The following is a 22,055-nucleotide window of genomic DNA, read 5'->3' as shown; positions in this document are numbered from 1 at the left end:
TCAGAAGAATGTCAATGAGCATTTATATTGTTTGATAAGAATTTTTTATTCACTTTTTATTTTATATAACAGAACAATTCGTGTCTGCTTCCATGTGATACACTGGAACGAACTGCTCAACTGTATAGGACAAGGGTTACCATATTTAATATTTTAGAATTCCGTTCTTTATCTGTCACAGAACTCTGACTGTCTCAGAAGAGCGTACAATTCAAGTTTTAAGTCATTAAGCTGCAAGCATCTGGGATGCACCAGACTCACTGCATATACAGTGCAACTGATCTGCACATATGCACTGGTTACCTGCTTAGTGATTAAAAAATGCATGCCAACACCACCAATCTCTTTGGAAATGCCTTCTTAATGGATATATGCGTTTCTATTTCCATTACAGAAGTCCTAAAAGGCAAAAGGGGCATTATTCCAGCCTGAAGAAATCTTGCTTAGAGGTAGAGCAAAAGTAACACGGAATAGCGCATTCGGCAATTATCTGATGACCTCTGCAGTAATGAAATTCAGTAAAATTTTATCCTTGTGCTGTGTATAGTCAACATTCGTCTACATATAAATATATGCAGCTACGAATTTAAAAATTACTTCTGAGGCTCCTTATATCCTTTGTGCAAATGTCAAGAATAAATCATTACCCTATTAAAAAGCTTATGTCAGATTAAATTGAATGTTACATCACTGTGGCCAAAACAGATTGAAAGCAAAGGCTGTTTTGCAGGTTTTATTATCTGCAAACACTTTCTATGAGCTCATGTTCTAAAAATACGTTAGGTTTCTAGACTACTACTAATGATTATATTTTTTCCTATATCTTGTATGTGGTTATGTTACGCTCCAAAGTAAATCACAATGCTCAGTTCCACAGAATAGTTTCAATGATCTAGTTACTACTGGCAAAGACCTACTTGTGTTTGGCATATACAGCTGACACACTTATATGTGCATGTATATATATATAGATTTATAGATTTTTGCATTGTGTGTGCATTTAAGCAAACAATATTTTTTTTTTCCCAGGACGTTACTCATAATTAGGAACTCCGACATAAGTTAACGTATGTATCTAGAAGCATTGTATCAAGCTTTCTAGGAAATCTATGGATTTACATCACCATTTTAAAATGACAAGGAATTTTGTGTGATAAATGTATTTTGAGCTATAAATCACACTTCATGATTACAATTACACATGATTTGTGTTATATACTATGCTACACATTTCTCAAGGTGTTCCTTAAAAATGTGAGAGCAGACTGTATTTCTTTCCCTATGTTTTGGCTAAAGGAGGAATATATACATTTGCACGCAGAAGCACAGTGAGCTAACTTTAGTATTCAGTAAGTATAGATATATACTCTATAGTGCTCAGACCAGTTTTTTTAAAGCTTTTTCTTTTTCACAGGTCTTCACAGCTAATGAAAATTGTCCCACTAATCATGGCTGAATATGACAAAAACAATCACGAGACTCTATTATGATAGTGAGACAACTTTGGCTAGCTAATAATAATGTGGATTTCTTGCTTTACTTTTGTGGTTCAATACAATCTCTCATATGAGGAATTGTTGAGAGCACTGGAACTGTTTACCCTGGAGAAAAAACCTCATGGGGATCTTTTCAATGTATATAAATACCTGAAGGGAGGACATAACAAAAACGGAGTCAGGCTCTTTCCGTGGTGCCCAGCAACAGGACAAAAAGCAATGGGCACGAAGGGAAACACAAGAGGTTCCCTCTGAACATCAGGAAACCTTTGTTTTTTTGCTGTGAGTAACTGAGCACTGGCACAGGCTGCCCACAGGGCTTGCAGAGGCTCCATCCTTGGAGATATTCAAAAGCTACCTGGACACGGTCCTGGGCAACCCGCTCCAGGTGGCCCTGCTTGAGCAGGGGGTTGGACCAGCTGACCTCCACAGGTTCCTTCCAACCTCAACCAGTCTGTGAGTCTGATTCTGTAACATTGGTGTGCAGCCTGATGAAAGTACGGTAGTAAAAGCATTTTACTGATAATTTCAAATATCCCAACAAAGATCAACTGAAGTGATGGTGTAGTTTAATTCCTCATTTACTGGATCTTTTTTTAAATTCTCTTGTGTTGGTTGCACAGGTTATTTTGGGAAAATATTTGGGAACTGTACTTTCAATCTTTATGACACTGGGCATCAATCACTTATTACAAATCTTTATGTGAAAGACTGAAGCAACTTCAAATAATATCAACAAACAATTTAAGATAACTGAGTAACTTAATGCTTATTATTCACCCTAATTCTCTTACCTTAGCTTACAGGGACTAATACCTTATACTTCTCACTTGCAGAGTGAAGTGTTACACAGTATACACAAAAAATAGTAGGAAGTGGCCTACAAAAAGGAAAAAGACAAGGGAAGTAGTAATGTATAGTTCTTCAAGATAAGAAAATAAGGACATTCTCGGGAAAGAGGATAGATATACTTCGGCTAGAAAGGAAGATGCATTGTTTTCCTTTACTATATTTACTCAACATTGACTCCTCAGTTCCTGTCAATGTTAAGAACCTTTTTCAACAAGCTAAAGAAATCAATCCCATAGCTTCACTCATGTCAATGAACTTCTATCAACCCCCCATGTGATACATTAAGAACATCTTGACAGTCTGGTTGAATAGGTAAGAGTGATCACTGCACCTTACATTACAATATTCATGTTGCCCACAAACGAACACTATAGAGGTGTTTGCTGTAACAGGTCCAGACTGCTAATCCTCACAGTCAGTGACAGCTCTCACTAATAATTAAATTACTATCTGGATCAACTATGGACATGGTAAATCAATGCTTGCATTACAAATATCTACCCTTAACCCTCACGAATGAAATTCTAGAGATGTGAAGAAATAGACACATGTACACAATAATCTTGTGAAAAATTGAATTGGTTTCTAGCTTTCTTTTCCTAAATATCAAACTGTGACAGATGCTGGTGTCTGACAACTGCCTGCATCCTTTAGCCTTGACACACTTTATACTGTTGGTTACTTTCAGCTTTTGACTCAGAAAACCTATTTCTATACTGCCTTTCAGCAAACTTTAGAGCTGGTGAACAACTCTTCCTGAATTCAAGGAAGCCAAATAATTACAATCTGTAGTCGTTTTCTTTTTAACTTGCTTTCCTAATGTTATGTATCCTTTATTCTATAAACCCTAGTTCTGATCCAACGACCAATTAAACCGTCAGAAACGTCCCAACTGACTTGGATATACTCGTACCAACTGTTTTTTTCTCTTGGATAGATTAAAACAGGGTGCAACAGAACAACTAAGATCCTAAGTTTGTTACTATGCTTTTTCCTATTTTTCCTATTTTCTGAGCTGCAGCAGTACTCTGTTCGCTTTGTGAAAGCTGTATGGTGTTTTTGTACCGCTTCTGAAGTTAAACCTTTAGAAAGAAGGTGATTAAGTAATACAACGTAACAGTGGCCTCTGACATATCTTTTAATCCTCTTAAACTGTGCATGCAAAAAACTGTGCATGCAGGGGGTGATCAACTTCAAATATTGACCTTAAAAGAAAACTAAACAAAAAAAAAAAAGATTCCTACGAGACACAGTAAACTATAAACCTACTTAAGACTTTCATCTACACCTAAGTTCAGATAAGGAGACAATCCTGCTGAAAAGACAAAATGGAACAAAATCATCTTAATTACTCAGTTTCCCCTAAAGCTGGGTTTACAGCTCTCTTTTAAAACGTTTCATGCTCCCCTGCTATTAAGAATTTCAGGAATTTATAACAGATCTCTACTATAAACAGGACAAATAATGCAAACAGTTTTGACAAGAATTATTATTCATTATATATCAATCCAGGATTTCTTCTTACTTGCCTTGCATTCTTATCAATGGTAAATAGAAGATCATTTGCCTTTTTTTTTTTCCTACAAAAACACCTTTTATTACTAGTAAATCACAATACAAACCTGTTTTTCAAAGCCATTTCATTTTAGGGGGTAGTATATTTTAAAGCTGAATGTTTTCATTCAGACAATTATAAAGGTGCCACCATGCTAATGAGACCAATCTTACAATTTGATACAATTGAACAACTGCTGATGCTTGCATGCAAGGTGGCTATAGCACTTGATCTTGCAGTATCAGCAGGAACAACAGTTAAAACAGATGCCACAGTTAATTTCACGGATCTTGGTGCCTTTAGGGAAGAAGCTGGGTTTTTCCTTTTCCATGAAGACTTTAATGTTTTATTTAGAGGATTTCTGACATGTCAAGTAGCCTGCATCTGGGACAGAAAATTAAGATATCAGAAAAAAATATAATTAATATTGTATTTTGTGAAGCAGGTAAAAAGCAACACAGCTGGATAATTATGATAACTGGAGCCACAGAGTGTATCTCTAATCATGTTTTCATAATGCTGATTCATCAGGAGTACAAAAAAAAATTTTTTTTATTTACAAACAGAAAATCTGTCTTCTTGGTAGTGCAAGTAGTGGAGATATTAAAAATATATCATCTGCAATAGATTTAGATCATGCTGTATCTTTGTTTAACCTTTCTTACTAAGTCTCTGAGTAAAGCTATAGTAACCTACCTGAAGACTCAAAGCTAGCAGGACTTGGAAAAAATTGTAAAACTACAATTAGGCGTGAACAATAAGGCTGGGGGGAGCTGTTTAAGCAACAGGAAGATCGATTTTCAAAGACATATACTCAGAAGCATGTGAGGATTGCCCTGGAGAGGAGGCACATTCTTAAATCTCCTTTTGGCATTGCATCACCTATTCAAACTTTTAAAAGTTATCACAGCTTGAAATTAGTAGGATAATTAGATGATGTGAACATGGCCGAAGTGTCATCGTACTTTCACTACACAGATAAACATTGCCAGTGCACCAGTGAATACACACTGGCCACATAAACCATTCCACTAGTGCCTCAAAACATCACACCAACTAAAAGAAGAGTGGTTCTCAATTGTGAAAGAGAATTCAAATATTTATGCAAAGAAAGTAAAAGTGAAACAGGAAATCAATACTGTACTTCTGTCTGTATGCTCAGGAAAGCTGAGCAAGTCTTTTTAGTGAAAATTTGTTCTTTTATGTCTAAGAACTGATTATATTTTAATTATTGGAAGAAAGAGGAAATTGTGCAAGTAAGTAACAACATGCTGATACCAGCTGAAATTCTTTTCTTGCATAATAAGTTATTGGCATATTTGCTTAAAGTTAGTTAAAGTGGAAATTAGTTTTCACAACAGAGGTCAGCTTCAAAAAATAAACATCTAAATTTTTGCCTAGGATCCAACATGCATCTTAAAAAGAAAAAAGTTACAAAAAACAATTCAGAAAGTGACATTACATCACCAGGACTTTAACTCGGTAATTAGCACATTTTATTTCTGTCCATTTCAGTGTAGTAACTATAGAAACGTTAACAATAGCTGGCAAAGACAGACTTTTTAACCCCTGGCTTTTAAAGGACTTTGATATTTTGAAGAAAATATCAAAATTCTACCAGCTATTAAAACAGTAACTTCAGAAAAGTGTACTATGACTGTTTAACAGGGAGCATATAGCACAGTTGAAGTTGCAAAGTAAACAGGAAATTAAACTACTAAAGATTCGATTACTGTTACTGAGAGCTGGTGGCAAAAGGATATCACATGTTCTTTAAATACCAGTGGGTTTACATCCTACTTGAAGACAACTCTGTGAAACTCACCAATCCAACACTTCTTCAGAACACTACTGAAACATCATCAGTCCATTGCTGAGCTTCCTAAGGATCTCAAGTAGCTTCACTTTCCAATAAGCTCTGACATAATTACAAGACAGAATATCTCAGCAGTAGGTTATACAAATGGTACCACATATTTTACCTTCCAAAAATAAGCAGGAAGGGCAAATAAACTAGTTTAACCTGATAAAGAAAGTATTTTTTCTAGCATTTAGCTCCCATTGATGAGCAATGAAAGACTTTTAAATCTAAGTGCATATTGATGGTATAAAAATAGTATAAGTAAAAAATATTACCATCACATCAGTAACTGAGACACACACATAGCAGCATCCTGTTATCTTACTTGTACATTGCCTGAACAGAAAGATAGTGCTGATCCAGATACTTAGCATACGATCTGCATCTCTTTGGTTATTTATTCTCAATAGAACTACTGTGACACACTTCTAAAGCCTTTAATGTATCATAAGATTGGCATGGCCCCTGCATTTACATAATTAAGGCAATTATAGCCATTATAATTGAATGCAACACCATTTTAATGGTCTGGACCATATTTAAGCTTCCAGCTTTATAATCCATAAAAGCTGGTTGGCAGAGAGCAAAAGATGATAATGAGCATATCCTAAAAAAAGCATGCTCTCATGACTACCTAAAATAGTTTAATAGTTTGTTGTACTACACAGACTAAACTTTCCTAACAATTCGGATGTTTTGGGAGGGTCTAGAACTGAAATTGTTTGTGGATTGTTTAATGACCTAGGTTAAAATTAATGATTATCGAACATAAAATTAAAGAGCACTGATTATCTTCTTTCATCATGAAGGCTTGTCTAACTCTCTTAAAAATGCAGCACCCTTTTTTTTTTCCCCTCTATTAAAAAATATAGGGAAAGGAAATAAAGTAATCAACCAGGCTAATCAAAACTTTCATAATAAATCAATTCAAAGCAATCTCCTATAGAGAAGTCTTTCCCTTTGTGAAAAGTATATGGATACTTTATAGGAGTAAGAAAACAACTCTGAATAATTACTCATCTTGTATATATCGAGTCTTTACCTAAAAAGAACCAGGGTGCCTAAATGGCCCTGAGTGTCTGAACAGTCCTGTAAAATTCAAGTATTAAAAAAAGGGCAATACATCCTAAGTCTTAAGTGTCCATGTGTCCATCCCATGTGTGTAAGCTCACTCTCACATACTGATTTGTAGTGAACCAGTTATTTTTGCTTGAGACGAAGTTTGGGAAGTTCACCCTGAAATTGCCCTCTATGGACAGGATGGACATGGCCACCAAGGAATCCCAGCTGTGCTTCTGTCCTCAAACACACACACCTGCTTTGAAAGCCACAACTGGCATAGGACATATATGCCCATATAGGATACGACATACCTGGATTTGACAAAGCTGTATGGATTTCAGTATCCAAAATCAGCCATAAAAAGTGGAAGGACTTGGAAATAACAAAGCAGCCCAAAGGAAAAGCAAAGAGGAAGAAGTTCTGGGGAAGAGTGCTGTTGCGAAGACAGTTGGAACTGTGAGCAAAGAGCTGTTTCCAGCAACATGTATATAATAGTCCAGCTTTCCCTTTAGTGTTACAGGTCTTTGTAATCTTGACAACAAGCACTTAGCTAACAACCCTTTCTAAGGATTTCACTTAATCCTGGCAACAATAAAATATTCTTTTTCACAGCATTCTTGAACATGTTCTGCAGTGTTATGGGGGTTATTTTTCATAAACACAGCATAAACCGTTTCTTGCATTCTAGCTTTTTTTTTAATGTATATAAACTATACTATTATGGAAGGGACTGTCTCCCCTTAATCCTTCACTTCTTCCTTCTAACAGTCAAGTTCGATGGAATTGCAGAGAATTAACAAAATATAAATCACCGTTCAAACATGCTGCCTTCTTTTTTTTTTCCCCCTACGCTATCAGCTCCACTCTGATTCCAATTCATAGTACACTTTTTACTAGAATGTCTCTGCCTCATTGTTATACTTGCATTTGTGGTATCACTTCTTTTCTGCAATACATGTATTTCTATCCTTTGTTCCCAAATAGTTTAACCCCTGTAAGAACAGAAAGCAAAAGCAAAAATTTCTTTTTAGCCAAACGACCATCTATTAATGACTAACCAGTTCTAGTTATCTTTTAGTTATCTAGTTATCTAGATATCTAGTTATCTAGTTATCTTTTTATCTAGTTATCTTTTTATCTAGTTATCTTTTTATCTAGTTATCTTTTTTGAACGATAAGGGTGTTTAAAACAAAATGAACATACCCTGTTCTACACAAAAGAATTCTGAAATTACAGGAGAAACTCATGCATTGGAAGCAAAAATGACAGAGTCACCTCTACAGCCTAACAACAGGTGACACAGCTACATCTCCATTTCCCCAGTCCTTCAAACACAGCCATAGGCCCTTCGTATTTCTCACACATTTTGCCGTTTAGTCTCAGCCATCTGCCTAAACTGTGGGGTCTTTAAAGCTTCCCATCTGCCAAGTTCAGGTGTGCTTTTCCACATCACATATGGGCAAGACCTGGCAAGCAGCCCACACCTCTCATTTCCAACCTTTCCCTGGGTTCCAGGGGAAGGAAGCCTGGGTAGGTGGTGTCCTCTGGCTAAGCCCCAGGCTAGATGACAAAGAGGACCAGGGGACTGTGACCACGCAGGTCAGGTACACCTTCGCATTCCAAACACATTCTCTGTCATTCTGCACCACATTAGATTGCTACTAATCACACTACATTAGATTACTACTAATTATGATGGAGAAATCTCTTTTTAGAAATTCTTAACATGGAGTTTGATTAATGAAAGAAGATAGTGCTGACAATTTTACTTGGCTCAGCGTCACTCAAGCAAAAAAAAAGTATTCTGTTTAAGAATCTAAATAAGATTAATGCAGAAAATTTATCTTAACATTGAAGGAATAAACAATAAAATTGGCACCATTAAGTTTCTGTTATTACACAAACACGGTAATGAATATTAAATAAATGTCTTTTACAAATACAATAATACAGTATTTCTGTGCTAGCAAATTCCCTTTCTATATCATAGATAAGGAAATCATTTACAGATACTAATGAATTCTTGTTAAGATTATTGGTCTGCTATCTTAGAAAAAACCTAACATTTATAAAATATAAAGATACTAAAGCAATGAAATCTGATTAAACAATAGTACTTCCTATTAAAGATCACGTAAAAAATGGTCCATAATTCACCTTATATACAACAGAGAGAAAAAAAGACATTCTTAATGAATTAGCCTGACTGAATTTCAAAGCATAAAAATGTAAAATGCATCAATTTTCACTTTACCTTCAAAGAGCTTCTATTTATATATAATGCATACTTACAGCTCAACAGTACTGTAAACGTGTATAATTAATTAAACAAAGTGAAAAACAATATTTTAGCTTACATGCCTGGACAAATATACGTCTAAGATGAACAGCTTTGAGATTTAAAAGTGAATACTATGTATTATAGTATAAAGAAACAATAAAAGCAAAATGGACATTTAGTGCTAAGTCAATACCCTCTAAAGAACTAAAATGGATATACAATAACACACTGTAGTTTTGTGGCATCATTAAAGTCACAAAAGGTTTCAGAAACATTAGCAGTGTTCAGAAACTTTAGTAGACTAAGAAAGCCTACCTATAGATAATGTCTTTTGCTCTAACAAGGAAACTGAGTCACAGTGTTCGAGCCTAATTAAATTTAAATCAATGGTAAGATTCACATTGATGCCGGTAGTAAAGGCATTTAATGTTGCATTCTATAGAACTGCAGTAGCAATTACATAACAAAATATTTTACTGAATCATAAGTCTATGGCCAAGAACAACAGTAGACTAGAAAGCTGACAATTACCTAATGCAAATTTAACTCATGTATAAAATGTTGCTAATGTCTGTACTCCCAAACTACGGAGACTACCTCTTTCCATTTACTGTGTATATTCTTCAGAGAAAGTTAACAACAGAGAGTTGTTTTTCCATGATGAAAAACAGCATGCTTCTCCTTGTACTTCTTTTTATAAGCAAGTCACTTATTTTCTGTAACAAGATGGCAGCATAAAATTAGATGCTATAATTGGATCTTTTGGGAACTATTTTAAAACATACTAACATATTTGTAAATAAAGACCAAACAGCACTATAAAATTACAGTAATTTTCTTTGGTGGTTATTTTTTTCTTATTTGAGGTTTGAAAGTTAAATTTTATCCTTGACCACACAGCATGAACTTCATCTTATAGATGGGAATTTTGCTCATTGTCTCATATAAACAGCTTCTCCTGGCTACCCCATAACTGATCCCTGAATACTAGGCATAATTGGGCTAGTATATGTTGTTTTGGATACAGATTTTATTCTACTGATGTCCTGGAGTTAATCTTGCAGAAGAGAAAAAAGGAATTACAAAATATTACTATCTGTCCTTGAAAGGTAATAATAAAAAGTAGAGATTAAGGAGTAAACACAATGTTATTTTTGGCCCTAAATCTCTTTATTTGTGAAGTCTGGAAACCATTCAGTGTTCTCTTTGAACGCAAACAAAACAAAAGCTCTTTTTTGGCATCTATACCTGTACTATATGAAGAGTGGTTGAGGTCACGTATTGAGAAGATGTTGCCATGTAAATAAAATAAGAGGATTTGGCAGAATGCTGTTTTGCTATTTGTTTCAAAAGAGTCCCTATATTTGTTTTTCATGCACTGATGCACACAGAACAAAATGGAATCCACAGTGTCTTTAATCCTACTGTTACTTATCCTCACCTCTCCAAAGCAATTAACAATTCAGTAATATTCGGTATAAAATAGGATGCAGCTGAGAGAGCAGCTATGTTCTGTGATTAAAGTCTTTCAGATATGCTAACCGAAAATACTTTCAGCATGCCATGTTGCCTTTTCACTTCCTTCTGGCAAAAGCTTAAACTCAAAAGAGTATGACATTTAGACATTTATAGCAGCTCCCTGTGTTACCTATATAGTCCTCCTCAGATGATCAGATAAAGATAAGCCTTTTTTTTCCGTGACTGTAAGTCCACCTCTGTAATTTTAGTGAAAATATCAAGTCAGCTCTTTCACAGGATTTATTAGAAATTAACTGTTGAGAGCAACTGTTTCAGTAGCTAATGAATGAAAAGGGACATTTAATATTTTACCCACAATGTTCTAGCTTTTTCCATCTAAACTGCAGGACCTTCAACTGATTCTGAGTTTTGGGTATGACTGCACGTTCCAGCTGCATCTTGACTCTATGTCAGGGCAGAATCCCAACCTTGTTCCCATAAAGAAGAAATCCAAAGACATAACACAGGAGGATGGTGTAGCACACATCAGCCAAATCTTTGAAATAGACTGTTTGTGAGACCAGGATCGTGGGAATGTCATGGCACACATTTATTACATATGTTAGCATAGCTTGACATAGACATAAAACACAGGCACTTTGTCAAGCTTCTTGGATTTAAGGATAATTTAACTTTCCCAATGTATGTACTCTAGAGTAGAGGAAATTCAAGCCAACTAACAATGGATGCTTTTCCTAGATACCTTTGGAAGGTCTTTGACCACAGATAAGAGTTGTCAGCCATACACTCATCTGCTGCTCTGGCATTCAAAACATGTTAAGTGAGGACCTTCTTGTAAACGCAGAAATGCCATGTATGTCTTCATTGCCCATTTTGCTTCAGACTGACATACCCAGTGGGATTTTGTCATCTGTATTGCCAAATGTCTCATATTATGGTGCTGTGAAAATGAAAAGAGACATACCCCACGTATTTGGTCCAGGCAAGAAAAAAACCCAACCAAAACAGTCCACCAACACCATCTTGCGTCTTGAAGGTTTTCATTGTTATTAATATCTTATACAATTTTTTAAATTTATTTAGTCAATAAGCCTCTATATAATCTATATAACAAGTAAGGAAATGTCTGCAATGATCCAATGAGTGCAGAGTGAATAATCTCTTTCTATCTCAGTTTCCGAATGGATGTGAAACAATTTTATTTCAGAGACTGACATATTCTTTTCTCTGCATCATTCTGCAGCTTTTGAAAGATGTTAAATATTACAGCTGATCACAGAGAAGGCTGTTGTCTGGCACCTCCCTTTTTATTTTCTGGAAGATGAGGTATAAAACTCCTCAGTCCACCAACCTCTACTTTCCTAAGAAATAGTTACCAATCTAATATCATTGGTTTTCCATATCTCAAGTAGTAATATAAGTACAATGCTAGTAAAAAAGAAATCCGAGGAAATATTGAGGCTGGAAACAAGGTAAATTTCATACAGAAGAAGATTACAGGTGAATCCAAACCCTGGCACATCACCTACCCTGACTCCTCAACCAGTATCCAATATAAGCCAGAAATGCTCTTTCAGTCAGCTAGAAAATGTAAGGTATTATACTGTAAATATATATAAATCTCATACATAATATACTAAATGGTACATAAAAAGTAAACACAGTTAAAACTTTGTGTCCTTATTTCTAAGACATATATTCCACAGACTCCCTTATTTCTTTATGTAGTAAAAACAGACGTTGTGGGTTTTGACCTACATCTATACCACGAGAAGTAAATAACAGCACAAAACGACTTTCACTTTTTTCTTTTTTTTCTTGTAACATCTTGAACTAATATTTTTTGGTTATTAAAAACGCTGAGGACTTTGCTGTTGGTATTCATTCCTCCTTCTGAATTAACAAAACCTCTTAATAAACCTGGCCACCTAGACCCTGCAAGATACAAACAAAGAAGCACACATACTTTGCAAACTAAAGCAAATCAATTTCTAATGCTTGCCAGGTCTAAACATGAAAACATACGAACGATTGAAAGCGCTTAATCAACTTAACACAAAAATAAATTTCTTGGTAATTATATCATATATTGATTTTCTGTCTTTTTCTTATCTTCCTTCTAACTAGAGCTTGAGCCATGCACATCAAAAATCAAATTCTGACTTCATTTGGTGATGCACGTAGTCAAGTGTTCACACTTAGTACGCAGTAAGCTTTTAATTAAGCTTACTGGTATATAATTTTCTCTAGCAGAATGTAAAGAATATTCAGTATTTCTTTTTCATTTTTATATAATAAGCTACTTATTAAAATTTTGTAGAAATTAACAGAAGACTACAGTAAGTAGGAGAGGTTAATACAGTGTAGGACTATACAGTGGGTCAGACACATTTACAGAGTAATTTCATTATAATTAGAATGGCCAAAGTCACTGAACAAAGCTGAACTATTCCCAGAGTACAAAGGTTTGTGTAACTTTTACAATAGCTTTTTTTTTTGCCTGCCTTTTTCATTCATGCTGAAAGAGAGAAAAGAAAAATGGAACTTCCCATTATGCATCTAGAGGTTTTTAAAACCATATTGCTATTCATTAAAGGTTTTCGTCACAACTTTTGAATTACATCACATATAATGCAAGGAATGAAGCAACATCTGCGATCTCCTGACGGAGTACCATTTCAATATATACTCAACAAATATAAAATGTAACAGGTTTCAAGTCAATATGTCATTCAGTAAGTGAACCGTAAATATTTATCTGAGAATATGAGATCACTGACAGAGAGATACATTTTGCATTTTGTTAAAAATTCAAAATAGCAAAAGCAATACTAAATAAACTAAAAAGCAAGACAATGCTTCTGGAATCATGCCAAGGTATCATTGAGTTTGTTAGGCAATTGCAACAGTCATAAATGATGTTCGTTAGCATCAAAAGAAGCTTGTGCACCTGAGAAAAGTATTTTAAATATATTAATCTGCAAAATAAAACATTATTGTGAAGCAGAAAGTTCAGTCGTGACTACACTTGATTCAACTTTTTGTTCTTGCTGTTTTTCAGCCATTTAACTATTCAGATTACAAAAGGAAATATTTTTTTTTTAACAGGATAGTAAAACTGCTGTACCAACTCATTGAAATCAGTTAAGAACTTGAAAGAACTCTCCCACAACCTTAACAAAACTTAAATTTTTATTTTCTTTAAGGAATGTTAGCAGTACGTACTTACGTCACACAAATTTGCCCATTTGAATGTCTATTCATAGGTTTCAATTCAGAACAAATCAAACATGAATCAGTACTGGACTAGAAAACTGGAAATAAAACTGAAATAATATTTACTGTTACTTAAATATTGTCTGGGAGAAGATACAGCTGAAGAAAAGAATAAGTTAAAATTAGCAAAAAGTGCCAAATGACAGAAGAGCACTCAATAAAATTATTTTTCTTCTAAACCCCACACTTGTTTAAGGAACAAATTACATTAAGCAAATTGAAAATCTGTTCACAAGACAAGAAAAAATTCCGATAGAAAAGCCTTATCTCCTTCACCTCTAGTTCTCCATAATTAAGTCACTTTTTTTTTTCCTCAAAGAAATCTTTCTGTTAATTCTCAAGTTGGCTGAAAGGAAACAGGATTTAAATAAAGTCAAAACAGCCAACTGCCAGACGCTTTGTACCAACAACCAATCACTTTAAATTACTGAGAGTAGATGTAGACCAGTGAATTATACATTACTAAAAAAACGTAACAAAACTACAAATAAATGTGCTATAGCAGAAGGTCAAAAATAGTTTCAAATATGAATGCTAACAGGTAGCAGGTAAGTCTGTGTGTGTGTCTGAATGTCTAAAATGGAACTTTTGAATCCTCAGTCTATAAGGCTGCTTCTTGCTAGCTGCAATTGGTATGGACTGGTGTAAATTTTGATAAAACAGAAGTGGTTCTGCACATAGACTATTTAGATTGTGAAAATGGAGGCTGGGGTGGTGAGGGTGGTAGGGGACTGACAGGATGGGTCCTGGAAGAAGAATGGCTGCCCAGAAAGAAGGGGTCCCTGAAAGAAGACAGTTAAGATCCTGGCTGGTGGAAAGATGCTGGAAGTGAGGAGAGATCCTTGAGACCAGCGTGATGCACTGAGATGAAATGCTGCAGGACTTCTCAGGCACCATGTCCAATAACACCTGATAGGTAACTGCATGCAGCTGAACAGCAGAAACCAACATTACTTTCTGCCTGACAGGTCCAGGTCAGCACTGACCTCTCAGCTTGGAAGGTATGCTGAGATCTAGTGAAGGTAGCGCTGGTTGGTAGGGTGAGAGAATGAGTTTGAAAGAGAAAATCACATCAAGTAAAAGCTCTGATCTCATCAGTTCTTAAACAAATCCCAGTATTCAGATGCACTACATGTTCTTGTTCACTCTGTCTTGCCTGTGATAGTCACAGAATAGGCTAAACTTCACTGCAGACAGTAGGTCTACAAGTTCCTATTCATTTTAGATAGCTGAATATGGAAGCTAAGCATGCTTCATACCCAAAAGAGAATCATAAAATGGTTTGGGTTGGAAGGAACCTTAAAGATCATCTAGTTCCAACCCCTCTGCCATGGCCAGGGATGCCTCCCACTAGATCAGGCTGCTCAAAGCCCCATCCAGGGGGAGCTTTGAACACTTCCAGGGATGGGGCAACCAAAATTTCTCTAGGCAACCTGTTCCAGTGTCTCACCACCCCCACAGAAAAGAACATCTTCCTAGTATCCAATCTAAATCTACCCTTTCAAGATGAAAACCGTTACCCCTTGTCCTATCACCACACTCCGTGATAAAGAGTCCCTCCTCATCTTTCCTGTAGGCCCCCTTGAAGTACTGGAAGGATGCTATAAGGTCTCCTGAGCCACCTCTTCTTCAGGCTGAACAACCCCAACTCTCTCAGCTTGTCTTCATAGAAGTGCTCCAGCCCTTCGATCATCTTCAAGACCCTCCTCTGGACTCCCTCCAATAGGTCCGTGTCCTTCTTATGTTGGGGGCCCGAGCTGGATGTAGTACTCCAGGTTGGGCGTCACGAGAGTGAAGTAGAGGTGCAGAATCACCTCCCTTGACCTGCTGGCCACGCTTCTTTTAATGCAGCCCAGGATACAGTTGGCCTCTGGGCTGCAAGTGCAGATTACTGGGTCATGTGGAGCTTCTCATCAACCAACACACTAAGTCCTTCTCCTCAGGGCTGCTCTCAATCCATTCTCTGCTCAGCCTACATTTGTGCTTCAGATAGCTCCAACCCAGATGAAGACCTTGCGCTTGGCCATACTGAACTTCACGAGGTTTGCACAGGCTCACCTCTCAAGGCCTGTCCAGGTCCCTCTGGATGGCATCCCTTCCCTGCAGTGTCTTGACTGCACCACACAGCTTGGTGTGGTCAGCAAACTTGCTGAGGATGCACTCAATGCCACTGTCCATGTCACCAACAAAGAGGTTGAACAGCACTGGCCCTAGTACTGACCCCTGAGAAATGCCACTCGTCACTGGTCTCCACTTGGACATCAAGCTGTTGACTGTGACTCTTGAGTTTGAGCATCCAGCCAATACCTTATCCACTGAGTGGATCATCTATCAAGTCCATGTCTCCCCAGTTTAGAGACAAGGATGTCATGCAGGACAGTGTCAAATGCTTTGCACAGGTCCAGGCAGATGACGTCAGTTGCTCTTCCCTTATCCACCAATGCTGTAATCCTGTCGCAGAAAGCCACCAAATTTGTCAGACAGAATTTGCCCTTACTGAAGCCATGCTGGCCATCATCAATCAGTTCCTTATTTTCCATGTGCTTTTGTATAGTTTCCAGGAGGATCTGGCTCCGCGATCCCGCTGGGCACAGAGGTGAGGCTGACTGGCCTGGCAGAAAAAGCATTCATCTGGTGCTTGTTTTTGGGTCAGTTGGGAATGGGTGGCAGGAGGTACCTTTGCCAGAAGGTAAAGCAGATGCGGTGTGCAGAGGTAAGTGTTAAAAATGATCGCAGCTTCTGCGTTTACCACATCGACTTGTCCCATCTCCTTATCCCAGTGACGCAGTCGGTAAGCCTACATTCTGCACCATTGCCTATTTGTTCTTATCTACCAGACTGAAGAGCAGGACTAGCAAAACCATTGTCCTCTACGACAGGCAAGGGACAGAGCTCAGTATGTCTCAGAGCAAAAGGATCATAACTACTATTCGAAGCAAAAAACAGCACCCAGACATTGCCAAGGGGACAGAAGTCTTTTAAAGTGTGCAGTGCACAGAAGCCTTCCTAGTTTCTGGTTCCACATAACCACTGGAAAAAAGCTTCATAAAAGCTTAGGAAAATAAAGACATGCAGATTCCATCTTGGTGAAATCCCTACATTCACAACTGTGTAAGCCAGTATGACCTGGATGCTCCAAATCCTGGTACATACTTGAAGAGGAGATTAGAGTGAAAATAGGACATAAGGCAATAGCTAGCGTGTAAAATAAGATAGGGTCCTATAAGTGCTTCCTCACCTGTCTTAATTAACACCTCTGTCACTAGTGGCGGTGCCCCCCATTCATTCTGGTTTACCTTTCTCATTCTGCTTCTATGCAATTCCCTAAGCCATCCCTCTCTTCTATACTCCCTATCTTATTTCTAACTTTGTGTGATCCTTCCCTCTAACACTGCCTCAAGTGTTCTTCAGATTTTCCCTCTCTTATGGCAGTACACTACATTTGGTTTTCTTTTCTTTGTCTTTTTAAAAATTACTGGAGCACCTGCTGTGGATTATCTCATTGCTTTCTCTAAACTAAAAACATGACAAAGAAAGATCTTTATTGTATTGTGTCCTTTTTTTCTTGTTTATTTTGTTATCAACTTATACATCCAGTTCTAGATCAAGTTCTTAGCTCTTTCATTTTTGGATTCAATCTAACAGCCCTTGCACATCCGTCTGTTTTAATGTTACTGAATGTACCACTAAAACGAGCCAGCTTTCACAAAAACCAGGATGCTCTCACCTGCCACATCCATTCATCGGAGAGGTGGATTAGATAAACTTCCGAGTTCACTTCCAAGAGTTTCCTATGATTTTATGATTAGGTTCACATACATTTCAAGACACAAATCTGTTTTTCTGAATACTGGTTTAATTTTGCTTTCCAAATGAGTATGGAGTTCCACACCAAGACTATTCTGGGAAAGTTCACGGACGTATTTTTCTCCCTAAATACACCAAAATTTCAGTAAAATTTGTGACTCTGAAAAAATTAAAACTTGTCTTAGACAGGGGATGTATTTTAGGAAACCCTCACTTAAGTTATCCCTGAAACTGGAGCATTAATCTTACTTTGGCTTCATCAACTTTCTAAACAACTGACCTGTGTGCACGCAGCTTAGAACACTTAATGGAGCTCCATTTAAAGAGAATAATTGTATTCTTACAAACAACTTCTTATAAAAAAGTTATAATAAATTTTCTATTCTGTTACAATAATGGCTGAAATTTCAGTAATGATACTTATCTCTCTTCCATATTTCTCATGTCTCCTGGCCTTTGGCCTTGTAAAGAAATTATATTCAAATTTCAACATTGCAATAAAATGTAGCAGTTGGAAAACCCCTGTATTTTGCTTGCCCTGACAATCTGTCAAGACAGGATTAGTATTAATTCCCATACTCATATAGGATCTTTTTTCTTCCTCTTTTACATAACTAAGCACAAGTAATCTTGATCCCTTGGCAGTATAAATCTTCAAGAAGAGTTCATTCCTAATTAAAAACAATTCCATTTTGTTGAAACCAATAAAATTTGTCTATAGATTGTTTTCAGTGTTTAAGTACAGAAGTACCAAAAATAGAATGTGCTTGAAAGAACACACACGAAGCCAAAAATAACTGCCTCAGGTGGAAACAGCTTCCAGCAGAGAAAATGCTAATTTTATTTTGATAAAAACTGAGGGCAATGGTACCATATTAAAGAACTAACACTTGTATGCCTACTACTCACAGAAAGATGCTTCTCGGCGCACTATCTTAACTTCACTTCATGCCCACTGTTAAGCAAACATGCCCACATCTATGCTGGAGATGCAGAAATTGTTGGTAGTGAAAACTGCAACTGCATTAATGCTATACTATACCTCTTATCAAAGGGGCCAAAATGACCATATAAGGCTGGGTCTTCCAGTGTTTTTCATTCGGGTTGGCAATGTGAGCAGGTGACAGATTTACCTATTTATTTACAGTTACTACACGGTATTGTAAATTAATGCTTTAAAAAACCCTCAAGGCTGTTATTGTTTTGTGGATGGGCTATAGCATAGGGAATATTTAATTACACATATTCAATTAATATTTAATTACACAATCAATGATATTTTCGAAGACCAAAAAAGTGACCTAAAGAAGTGCTTCAGAGCAGTTCTTCAATTGACTTATATGTCTGCACACAGCTCGATGTTTGCCGTGGTCATGTTTATTCATTCTTAAATGAACATTAGTTCAATTTTTAAACTAGGAAAAAAAGAAAGTTTTGGCAGTAGCTACAGCTTATCATGGAAACGATAAGACTCTCATGCACAATGAATTTGGAATAACATCAAACCATCATGAAATACCAACTTTAACACAATCCAGGAATGTAACACTGGTTTCTTTTACCTTTATAGGGTTGCTACAGGAAAAAAAAGAAACAAAAAACTTCAAAAACTAGTTTTGATGTATTTCCAATAAGGATACAGGGTATTTGTGCATAAAGATTTTAGCTTACTCATCAGAAGTGTGACTATACAGAAAGACAAAAAAAATACCGTCTGAAGTCTACAGTCTGGATCAGTCTAAAGAAATACAAAAACACAGACCTGCAGTCATGCTGGATCTTGCAGCCCAGAAGGCCAATCACGTCCTGGGCTTCATCAAAAGAACCGTGGCCAGCAGATCCAGAGAGGTGATTCTCCCCCTCTGCTCTGCTCTCGTGAGACCCAACCTGGAGTACTGTATCCGGCTCTGGAACCCTCAGCACAAGAAGGACATGGACCTCTTGAAGCAGGTCCAGAGGAGGGCAATGAAGATGATCAAAGGGCTGGAGCACTTCTGCTATGAAGACAGGCTGAGAGAGCTGGCGTTGCTCAGCCTGGAGAAGAGAAGGCTCCAGGGAGACCTTATAGCGGCCTTCCAGTACCTGAAGGGGGCCTACAGGAAAGCTGAGGAGGGGCTGTTTGCGAGGGTATGTAGTGATAGGACGAGGGGTAATGGTTTTAAACTAGAGCAGGGTAGGTTTAGATGAGACATTAGGAAGAAGTTCTTTACAATGAGGGTGGTGAGACACTGGAACAGGCTGCCCAGAGAAGTGGTGGAAGACCCATCCCTGGAGACATTCAAGGCCAGGCTTGATGAGGCTCTGAGCAACCTGATCTCGTTAAAGATGTCCCTGCTTACCGCAGGGGGGTTGGACTAGATGACCTTTAAAGGTCCCTTCCAACCCAACATGTTCTATAATTCTATGCTGTTCTTGGCAAATTCAGGTATATGGTGGCCTAAAATCTCATGCTAAGATGGCTCTCTATACAGGAGCACCAAAGATGGTATCCTGTTTTAACAACAACCTTCCCAAGTCACTTGGGAGTCACTGAAATACAATATGCTTAGCCACAAACTTTTTCTCCAGTTGCACCAATGGCTAAGAAGCACTGCAAAGCAACTGCATTTTTCAGCAGCCTAATCTCATGCATGGTCCAAAAGGAAGCTGACTTATTCCTATAAAACACTTCTCAAACAAAGAACTCACTTTTATATTACAGTCTTTACTAATAGTTCCATAGTTCAAGTGCAACTGCTTTCTCCTATGATATGAGCAGTAACAAGGACTTTTAAGTTTCTCTTTTTTCTATCGCACTTCATTTTCTTGTATATTCAACTGAAAACACTGAGGAACAAGGAATGAATTATTCTTTATCTTAAGTACAACCATAGGCATCTTGAGGAGTATTAAAGAGTAAAAAAAGAATAACAATAATTCATACTATGATAGCTGCAATTGAAAACTACAGTGGTATTTTACTGTAGGCACAATTTCCAAACCCACAGGCAAAGAAAATAACCTTGAACAAAATAAAGCTGTTTTTATCCAAGAATAATCAGTGTTTGTGATCACTGCACTCTTCTGTAAGCAAAATCTTATTTCCTTCTAGAAACGAGCTGTTAAAAATATCATACAAATTACCATCACTCACCTCTCCTATCATTTCTGCCTGCATTGGTGGATTTGTCAGAAGGGCAAGGGCAACGTCCTTCACATTTCACTGAGATTTGTTTTCCTGAGACACAGGCTTGATAGTCTAATTTACACTGTAAGGAGAGAGAATGACTACCATTAATATAAACATCTTTTATAATAAAAATTATAGCTCTTTAAGTATTTTGAGGCAATCTTTCATGAAGTGCTTAAATCTTTGCAGACATAGGTGCTAGGACAAATTTTCAGTCTAATATGCTACCTTTGTACTAAGAATTAGATTACATATAAACATACAAAGCTTTTGTTCCCTAACCTGGCTATGGTTTCAGGCTCAATTCAAGCATGAATGCACTTCTGGTGTTAGACTGATTTGAATATGCATATTAAATGGAAGTAAACTGCATTGGTTTTATTTCTACTATATGAATAAGGCAACAATATTCATTATTGATGGGAAGCGATTAACAGTGAATTATTGTAGCGTTTATCACTTAATTTCTACCTTTAAGATGACAGTATCCAAGTAAAAAGCAATAACAAATAAAATGGAAAGCTGTGCCTGATGCAATTCTGCACAGTGACAATCTTTTCCTATATAGAAACAGATTAATTTTTGTTTCTGATTCTGATCGGATACTTACAGCTCCAATTCAGAAACCATACAAAAATTAACTAAGTCTAACCAGGAAATTGAATTGTTTTCAATCATATAAAAATATCATAGTTGAAGACCACATACATAGAAAACAACATTATTGTAAACACTGTCATTCTTACTGAAAAGTTGCACTTTTTTTCCAAAGCAGATCTTTCTGCAGGACATTTTGCCAATGTAATACCAGGAAAAACACAAACCAAAACACGTGTGTGTGTAAATATCTACAAAGAGCTTTTGCAGAAAAGGAAAGGAGGAAGATGGTTATGGAGAACATTTTATCCTTGAATAAAGGATGGAAGATATCTCATTAATTAGCTAAGGGACATATAACTTAAAAGTGAAGGAGTCAGTAACTTCAAGTAACAAATAAAAATACGAAGTGTTTTCTGTGCATCACAATACTTCAGAAGAACAATCTCACCAGAATTTTTGCCTTATATTCCCTGACTCATCTTCTGTTTGGGTATCTAACTTTAGTTTTATGCGTATTCCTTATACAATTATCAGGATTTCTGTCAAATCCTAATGTTGAAGTTTCTCTCTGTCTCTCCTGAAAATGAGTAAGGGGTGGGAGCACTGTAGCTATGTA

At 36.8% G+C, this 22,055-nt stretch overlaps 1 protein-coding gene across 2 annotated transcripts in view; it reads right to left on the bottom strand.

The window, feature by feature from the left end:
- Positions 1-22,055, bottom strand: part of SPOCK3 (SPARC (osteonectin), cwcv and kazal like domains proteoglycan 3) — a 287,250-nt gene that overhangs the window by 41,367 nt on the left and 223,828 nt on the right. For both annotated transcript variants that reach the window (XM_054204103.1, XM_054204102.1), the window contains one exon: positions 20,804-20,918. In XM_054204103.1, the coding sequence (XP_054060078.1) occupies positions 20,804-20,918 (115 nt within the window). The remainder of the gene's footprint in view (positions 1-20,803; positions 20,919-22,055) is intronic.

This window comes from Rissa tridactyla, chromosome 5 (assembly GCF_028500815.1).
Source record: "Rissa tridactyla isolate bRisTri1 chromosome 5, bRisTri1.patW.cur.20221130, whole genome shotgun sequence".
Taxonomy (NCBI): domain Eukaryota; kingdom Metazoa; phylum Chordata; class Aves; order Charadriiformes; family Laridae; genus Rissa; species Rissa tridactyla.
The sequence above is the reverse complement of the archived record's forward strand: the minus strand, read 5'-3'. Positions and strand labels throughout refer to the sequence as shown.